Genomic DNA, 9,279 nt, shown 5'->3' with positions numbered 1-9,279 from the left:
GGATAATAAATGTGTTGCACACGGAAGTTGAAGAGATTTCCATTAGTGAGCAAAACAGTTTGCACCGCGAAGTCCATAAACTCCACCGTTTCTCTCGGTATTTTTGTGTCATAGAGAATACATTGTCCATGTGTCATCACTGAAAAGTCTTTACAAGTGCAATCGCCGTGTTATTTTCTTAATCTGCGTTCGCTATCAGCTCGTTGTAGTTGATTTTGTGAGTTTGTTAACATGAACGTTGACACTTCGCAGCCAGTGACCACTGGAGGAACAGCATCGAATTCGTCTACATCGAGCAACAGCAGCAACTGTATCACACTCACAAACAATGCAGCATCAAACGTGAGCAGTATACCTTCCATCGGAGCTAGTAACGGTAAGTTGTCGACCCACAGTTTGTAAAGTGTTGTCCCATCAGGTAGCAAACACAGTGAACTAATTTACTTCCACCGAGTTTGGCGATCACTGTTATTCCCCAAACTCTGGGTTCCAGAAGGATGGTTTATTTGTACATTTCAACATAAGTAATGCATTTGATGCATAGTCACGATACTAATGTAGTTATCTTTGCAATTTAACAATTCCTGTAATAATATGTATTAAGGCTATATTCAGAAATTGTGTAGCTGGTGAAAGGTGTTCTGTAAAAGGTTCAGGATTGGCAAAATGCAGGGTCATCCGTGAGATTGTCAGCAAGAATGCATGACCATGAAGTTAAATGATATGTCATTGCTACATCAGAAAGGTTGCCCAACGTTATGTCAATTTACCTGCGCCTGCGTGTCTTCAGTTCCAACCTCCGCTGCCATGGCGACCCCATCCTCTGATGCATCAGTGTCTAATGGCGTGTATATGCCGTCCGGAATCGCCAATGGAGACGTGAAGCCGGCCATTTCAACCACGCCACTGGCTGACTTCCTGATGCAGCTGGAGGACTACACTCCCACGGTAAGCTCTGAGCTCGAGGACTCCTGGGCTCAGTGCTCAGTGCAGCGGCAGCAAGCCTGTACTCTAATCCAGCATTTCTCAAACTATGGGTCGCAGACCGGCACTGGTCTGCGACGAGGAGACTACTGGTCTGCGGAGCCTCAGAGTGAAATTATGCCCGGTGCTCCGTCTGATAATTTGCTGAACTGCGGACCGACAGAAAAAGAAAAAAGGAAATATGAAATAATTTGGCTAATTTGGTGTCATCAAACATAGATGGGGAGGGAGGGTCCTGTTGATGGGCCCTATGATTCCAAAGTCTGTCAAAACCGGGCCTCAGGTGAAAGAAGTTTGAGAATGGCTGCTCTAGTCAACGCAGGCCTCTTCATGTGTTTGTGTTGATTGTGTTCTGGCCAAAAATCAGGTGTGGGTAACTCAGTGCATCACAGCAACAGCACTGAGTTACCCACTGAGTTATCATAAAGGGCTTTCAGATATAACATCAGAAAACCGACCGTGTTGGCTAACAATTTATTAAATACTCGTGTTATTGTCATCAACGACGTCGCTGTAGGCTACTGCCTTTTCAGCGCCTTCTGCTTATGATGATTTGGTCTTTTGAATTCGTTTGGCCTTGCGATGCAGTTGTAGGCTACATCAACGTGTCTCTTGCCGTTCCCTTCATATGTTCTATCACAATGCTGTCTGCCCTCATGGACAGTAGCTCCGTGATGTGTGCATCTTTCCAGGTCGGAGATTTTCTGGACAGCAATATGCCACTCCATAATAACACTGGCATTTAAGTCAGATTTAACCACATGGACGCATGAAAGAAACGTCACCGACACGCCCTGTCACTAGGTGTGAATTTTAACCGCATGTTCTACGCTTCGTTCAGACACAGCACATTTACATAATGTCCGGAGGAAATACTAGGGGGGGGAGTAGTAGAACAACCGGCTAAATTCGGACTTCCATATGACCGGTTATGTCGTTCAGATATACGGCCCCATCGTTTAACATCAGCAGAATCTCCGGTCTTACACGTATGTCTGAAAGCGCTTATAGTGATCCACAGCCTGTCTCTCTCTCTGACCGGCAACCTGTCTCTCTCTCTCTCTCTGATCCACAGCCTGTCTCTCTCTTTGACCGGCAGCATCTCTCTCTCTCTGACCAATAACCTGTCTCTCTGTCTGTGTCTCTCTCTCTTTCTCAGTTTGATCCACAGCTTGTCCCTCTCTCTCTCACTCTGATCCACAGCCGGTCTCTCTCTCACTGATTCACTGCCTGTCTCTCTCTCTGATCCACAGATCCCAGATGCAGTGACGGGTTACTACCTTAACCGAGCTGGTTTTGAGGCATCTGATCCTAGAATGTAAGTGTCGCTGTGTATATGTCGCTATAATATGCTGCCTCGTATATATTGGTCATGCATATATGTACATAAACATTTCGTATATATTGGTCATGTATATATATGTACATAAGCATTTTGTATGTATTGGTCATGTGTGTATATATACTAGGGGTGTAAAGGTACACAGAAGTCACGGTTCGGTTCATACCTCGGTTCGGACATCCCGGTTCGGTACGAGTTCTGTACAATGGAGGGAAAAGCAAAACAAAAATGCAGAAAGCATTTTTTTTTGTACATTTCTCAGGCTGTACCACCTAATGTCATACAGTCTCTTCCCTGAGCTATCTGCAACAGCCTGAAGTGTGTAAGATGTAGGCTAAACAGTACAATAAGTACCCAGACTCCATCTGTAACTTGTAAACAAAATAAAACAATCAGCTATAAAACTGAAAATAGGCCTACAGCATCTCTTATTTCTGAAATTACATAGAAAAATTATTTTTAAAAATCCACTTAAGCAAGACCTTCAACATCTGTGTTAAGTTGTATATGGAAGGGTCTACAATTTGCCTCAATATTTTTCATTGTGTGTAAAGTAATAATCTAGCCTACTAACTGTGAAAATATCACACTATTTTGCCTTTTTTTAAAAAACGAAATTGCTCCTTTCATTTCATAAACAGACTACAACTAGAAGTCACGTGACTTTGCCCTTTGACGTTAACTCACCGTAGCATGGTTTGTTTATTAGCCTGGTTAGCGTTGTCACTTTACTGTCTATGCACCTACCAGCTCCTCATGTGAGAAGTTACAAGTTACCCCAACAGGTAATTACCACGCGATTTACATAGCTTTCTGTCATTACGAAATCGTTTAATTTAAGCCATAGGTTTTGGCCCTATTTGTATATGTATCCAAAGGCTGCTGAAGCGCAGGGGAAGTTTTTTACCCCTCGTTTCAGTGATTGGTAGCCTACATCATCTGGGTGATGGCTTAAAATATGTGTAGCATTTTTTCCACTCACATACCCAACAACTGCTGAACAAAGCCGACACAGTTTCATCTTATCCACCACTCTTTCGCCTGTACTAACGTTACTGTAACTGAAGTTCTAAACTTGCGATCTTAAAGAGACCAGCGGATCCTCTAACTCTTGTGGGTCGCCACCACTCGCTTAGTGCTGCTATCTCTGACTGACTGACTTGACCGACGACCTGACGAAAAAAGAACATAGGCGCCAATCAGAGCTTCAGAGCTAAGGCGAGGCTACAGATTAGAGTTAGGTGTCGCTAAAGAACTACCGTAACTCTCGCTACTTAACAGTAATTGCGCATGACATTAATTAATCCGCACACGAGTTTTATGTATTTTTATACCGTGTATTCTCCGTGTAAATTCATGCACCGAACCGTGACGCCCGTACCGTTTCGGTTCAATACGAGTGCATGAACCGTTACACCCCTAATATATACATGAACATTTCAATATTTGTTTGATTTTGTTTTCTCTAGAATCCGGCTCATCTCATTAGCTGCCCAGAAGTTTATTTCCGACATTGCTAACGATGCCCTCCAGCACTGCAAAATGAAAGGAACCGCTTCCGGAAGCTCCAGGAATAAGACTAAGGTCGGTGTGATGGCAGAGTCAAATGTTGTGGTGCTTTAGATAAAGGATGATGAATGGTGTACAGTAGTATGCAATTAGAGGCACAGTCATGGTGAGTTTAGCTACGCTAAGAAAGAAGGAAAAAGGTGCAATATAAACACTTCTGTATGCGAAGTCCGGCCTTTTCCCTTCTTTCTTATCAGTTATACGTATGGCCCAGCACTCTCAAAAAGACAATAAGAGACTGAGTGAAGCCTGCTCCTGCCACACAATTCTCTGAGTAAGTAACGCTGTAATGACTCTCTGCCTCATGTCTTTGTGGTGGTCATTCTCCCTGATTCTAGGATAAGAAGTACACCCTGACCATGGAGGACTTGGCCCCTGCTCTCTCTGAGTACGGCATCAATGTGAAGAAGCCCCACTACTTCTCATAGTCACCTCAAGACCTTCAACACACACACACACACACACACACACACACACACACACACTCACACTCACACTCACACACACACACACACACACACACACTCACACACACACACACAGGGTGTAGAACTGTCTTGCTTCTGTTCAGTTAGCATTTTTATAATTCATTGTAGCATGTCGTCCTTATGTTCATTTATGCATTTGTGATATTTTATTGAGCTCAATAAAATCTTCCAAACCAAAGCTGTTAATGTGTACCGAGTGTGTTTAAAGCAGGATTAGAAACGGTTCAAACAACGAAAACCAGAAAAAAACATTTCTGGATGAACGTAACCGAAAATGGTAACAAAACCAATTTCACTTGTTGCGGATTGAAAATGCTATTTTCAATTTTAGATAGCCAGTTAAAAATGGTATTTATCGTTCTGAGTTACCTTTCTTTGAATATTACTCTGATTTCATGACTCAGTGTCTTTCCTGTATAACAGGCTAAGCCTTTTATGAGTTCATTAAAATGATTTTCCTATCCAACACTATCTACAGTAACTGCCTGTTCCAAGTAGGCTATATAGCCTAAATTACTGAAATGTGGGCAGCCGTGGCCTACTGGTTAGGGCTTCAGACTTGTAACCGGAGGGTTGCCGGTTCGAACCCGACCAGTAGGAACGGCGGAAGTGCCCTACCAGAGAATGTCTAATAAGGGGAGAACTGCCACTCTCGGAAATCTTCCGGTTTCTGAACTGGTCACGTGGTGCAGGGACAACAACCTCCTGCTGAACGTCAGCAAGACCAAAGAGATTGTTGTTGACTTCCGGAGAGGTCACACCCAACACCTGCCACTGACCATCGACGGTGCTGTGGTGGAGAGAGCGAGCAGCACCAAATTCCTGGGGGTGCAGGTGCACATCAGTGAAGACCTCTCCTGGACCACCAACACTGCATCACTGGCGAAGAGAGCTCAGCGCCGCCTGTACTTCCTGCGGAAACTCAGGCGAGCAAGTGCTCCACCAGCCATCATGACCACATTCTACCGAGGCACCATTGAGAGCATCCTCTCCAGCTGTATCGCTGTGTGGGGCGGAAGCTGCACTGAATACAACAGAAAAGCCCTGCAGCGTATAGTGAACACAGCTGGAAGGATCATTGGTGCTTCACTCCCCTCCCTGAAGGACATTTACACCACCCACCTCACCCGCAAGGCGACCAAAATTGTGAGTGATTCAAGTCACCCCGCTCACAATCTGTTTGATCTACTGCCCTCTGGGAAGAGGTACAGAAGCCTGCGCTCCCGCACTACCAGACTCACCAACAGCTTCATACACCAAGCTGTAAGGATGCTGAACTCTCTCCCTCCTCTCCCCCCTCCACCCTCAGCTACATAACATCCTGGACATTGGACCCACAATGGCCGCCTGCACTACTCCACTTGCACACTTGCACACTTGTACACTTTACAACTTGGTGTTGTTGTCCTGAAAACACAACACTTCTGCTGCTCTTACATAACTTGCACCACTATGCCACTTTCTTTATTACTTAGGTCAAACAGAACTACCCAAGCCTTTTATTGGCCTGACTTTGCACTAGTATTTTATTGACTGTCCATGCACAATTTCAACCAAATTTTGCTGCTCTTATTTTTTCATTATTATATGTGCCCTCTTATTTACTTATTTACTTACTTTTTTGTTTACTTGAATGTTATGTTTGTCTGTGGACTTAAATTGGTAAAATGTCTTGTCTTCACCGTGGGATAGTGAGAAACGTAATTTCGATCTCTTTGTATGTCTGGAACATGTGAAGAAATTGACAATAAAGCTGACTTTGACTTTGACTTTTCCTTCTGTGGTTCCACATGAGGGCGCTCATCCACGAGTGCAGAATGCATGGAGGTCTATGGAGCTGTACCCCTCAAAATCCACTTTTCTCGGGATATATTTTTTTTCAAGTAATTTGAATATTGTATTCGAAAGGGGAGGCAAAGAAAATACACTTGGTGGAGTATTATATTTTTTAAAGTCACTTAATTGTTCTAAAAAGCCTTTCACACGTGTCAATGATGTCACTTATTAGCACAATGCTAGCGTGTTATGGGCAACAATGACCCAAACTGTAAGAAATCAAAAGGACATAAGTACTCGTTAATTCAACTTTTGACCTATAACCCATGTTGAAGTTATACAAACTACAATCAAATCTGAGATTTTGTCAACGACAATCAGGTGAAAGAGACAAATTTAGCCGTCTAGCTCCATTGACTCCCATTCATTCTGCACTCATGGCGATCGCCCCCAGTGGAAATCTGGTGGAACTGCAACCAAAATTCGGTACAATGAGACTTGATATGGAGTGGCCAGGCTCTCCGTAGACGGGCTCTGAATGCACCTAACCCCTCACTACTCGCTGAGCGCCGCTGTAGCAGTTATTAGTGTGTGCTTCACCTCACTCTGTTCACTGTGTGCTGAGTGTGTTTAACTAATTCACGGATTGGGATAAATGCAGACGTGATCAAAAGAGTATAGGCTACTATATGCTTAAAATAACATAGGCAACCATAGGAAAATATAGTGTCATGCAGTTGGTAGCACCACACATACGTAGGCTAGGCTATTACAGGGGCTTCTGTGCCTGTAGTTAGGCTATCAATTTTTTTTTCCGACCATAAATCAATTTGTAAAGACAATGTCCTTTTTAAAAGAACGTTATTAACCATTCTTCTATAGGCCTAACATTCTAACTGGTTACCATGAGTAGAGAGGCCATGGAACACTGGAACGGGACCGAAAAAATAATGTTTTTGCACAGAACGAACCGATATGAAAATAATTCTGTTTTCAATTTTGTTTCCATGTTTAAAAATAATCATTCATAGGAAATGTTGAACTCAAGGCCTCAGTCCCCACACTGCTGAACATCCATGAAACTCACCACCTTGAAAGTGGAACTGTAGAAAGTTAATGTGAATTGCAATATGAAGAAATGAGTAAGTATATACTCTTTTGATCCCGTGAGGGAAATTTGGTCTCTGCATTTATCCCAATCCGTGAATTAATGAAACACACTCCGCACACAGTGAACACACAATAATCCCAGCGCAGTGAGCTGCCTGCAACAACAGCGGCGCTCGGGGAGCAGTGAGGGGTTAGTGCCTTGCTCAAGGCGACTTTAGCCGTGCCTACTGGCCGGGGTTCAACTACCCTCCGGTTACAAGTCTAAGTAGGCCACTGCTGCCCCCCCCCCCCATGCCCTATTTTGTTTGTAAATATTTCTTACATGGGTTGACTGTCTAAACCTTAATGTCTCAAGATTGCTACTAGAAACCTACTGCTACAGCAGTGTAGGCCTAACCTGACCCTAGCCAGATGAATTTCGTTCCGCTTAGCTCCGCCTAGCTTCACTCACATCCATCTGGGACCTCTTCCATTGAGAGTGATTTCTGCAACCGACTATGGTTCAGCCAATCAGGACGCAGGGCGGGAGTTTCATAGATGTGACATAGCGTAGAAGCGACTGTGAAACTGTTATTAGCGTCACAGGTTGGCTTCGATGTGAGTGGTTGAAGTAGCACGTCAATAGATGACGGACAAGTGACTTATTCAATCATATGCAAGCATTTTTTGATTAGGCCCAGCCTTCTGAAGCAACACTTCAATGGATCGGTTCCAGATGGATGAGTGGAGCTAGGCGGAGCGAAATTCATCTGGCTAGGGTCAGGTTAGTGTAGGCCTGCTGGGTCTCATCTCTTCTGGCAGCAAGGACCTCATGGCTTGCTGTGAGCCTGCTCTCCACAGGTGGCACCGGGTGTACATACATATATATATATATATATATATATATATATATATATATATATATATATATATATATATATAATTGGTTTATAGTTTGTTCGTTGTGTTCATTTTGGGTGTTCATGTATTGTTCCATGTTGTGTATTTCTATGATGTCCACAAGTTTTTCAATAAAATATGTTTCTTGTTTACTTGTTACTTTGACACTAACCTTTTATAGGGCATATATAATATGGATTTCACTCTGCAGCGTCCCGATGTTTTTGTTTTTTTAATGACCAACTGGTTAGGTTACGTTTACCTGAGTGCGTGGCATGTGCAACAATGTGATTACAGAGTCCTCTACCAACACACAAAACAGCATATCCCCGCAGTCTTGCTAACCGAAGTAGTGTTAGTAATAGCACGGTGAGTGGAACATATTAGCAAAAGTTTCTGAACCTTAACTCATGGAACAACAACTAAAACTTCTGGGAAAAGAATAAGAGCTTTGTCTTCCATAGTGTTGCAACAAGTTGCTACTTATGTGTGTTTCTATGGGGAAATGTTTTGGATATCATACAAATTATGGTCATATAAAGAACACATACACACGAGGCATTTAATCAATGATATACCAGCTTGGCTTTTTATGTAAGATTGCCTTTTACAATGTACCTACATAAAAGGCAATCTTACATAAAAAGCCAAGCTGGTATATCATTGATTAAATGCCTCGTGTGTATATCTGTCCTTCATATGACCATCATTTCTATGATATCCAAAACATTGTTTGGAAAACACACCTAACTTTCATAAGTTAGGCTCCTTACTGTAGTCTACACAGGAAGGTGCATTTGTTATTAACATTGCAAGATGCTCAAACATCGCCCAGGTCTCAGACATCGACACTGTTGCAAGTAAGATGTCATCCTTCAATCAACTAGGCTTCAGTGACGTTTAGCACGAAAAACAGGGTAGGTAGCGTTATTGATGCATACTCTAGACAACGTTTTTGTTCACAAACCATAGCCATTTGTGTTGAATCTTTTTAATATTATTTGGCCAACGCACCCCCTTCAAAAAGACTGTTGTAAACAATAGCTATTTCGGCGTACTTTTTCCTTTTGCCCCTGACAGATTCACTGTTCACTACACCTTGTTTGTGCGGCTCCTCGTTTTTTCTAAGAG

The 9,279-nt window shown here is 43.0% G+C and overlaps 1 protein-coding gene across 2 annotated transcripts; it reads left to right on the top strand.

Annotated features, from left to right (window-relative positions):
* Positions 1–21: 21 nt before the first annotated feature.
* taf10 (TAF10 RNA polymerase II, TATA box binding protein (TBP)-associated factor) lies at positions 22–4,561 on the top strand. Of its 2 annotated transcripts, XM_042098029.1 has the most exons (6): positions 22–376; positions 791–948; positions 2,238–2,302; positions 3,796–3,910; positions 4,234–4,343; positions 4,382–4,561. In XM_042098029.1, the coding sequence occupies exons 1-5, from the start codon at positions 232–234 to the stop codon at positions 4,321–4,323; spliced, it is 573 nt and encodes a 190-aa protein (XP_041953963.1). In that variant the 5' UTR covers positions 22–231; the 3' UTR covers positions 4,324–4,343; positions 4,382–4,561. The 2 variants fall into 2 exon arrangements, with proteins under 2 accessions (XP_041953963.1, XP_041953962.1); XM_042098028.1 differs by having other exon boundaries at positions 4,234–4,561.
* Positions 4,562–9,279: the final 4,718 nt, after the last annotated feature.

This window comes from Alosa sapidissima, chromosome 7 (genome assembly GCF_018492685.1).
Source record: "Alosa sapidissima isolate fAloSap1 chromosome 7, fAloSap1.pri, whole genome shotgun sequence".
NCBI classification, from domain to species: Eukaryota; Metazoa; Chordata; class Actinopteri; order Clupeiformes; family Clupeidae; genus Alosa; species Alosa sapidissima.
This window is presented reverse-complemented; position numbering and strand designations above follow the sequence as displayed.

What these genes read in the sequence shown, in the direction of transcription:
- taf10 (XM_042098029.1), top strand. Translation starts at nt 232, where the DNA reads ATGAACGTTGACACTTCGCAGCCAGTGACCACTGGAGGAACAGCATCG. An exon ending in TGGAGGACTACACTCCCACG is followed by an intron (nt 949 to 2,237) that starts GTAAGCTCTGAG and finishes TCTGATCCACAG; the next exon opens with ATCCCAGATGCAGTGACGGG. An exon ending in GAGGCATCTGATCCTAGAAT is followed by an intron (nt 2,303 to 3,795) that starts GTAAGTGTCGCT and finishes TGTTTTCTCTAG; the next exon opens with AATCCGGCTCATCTCATTAG.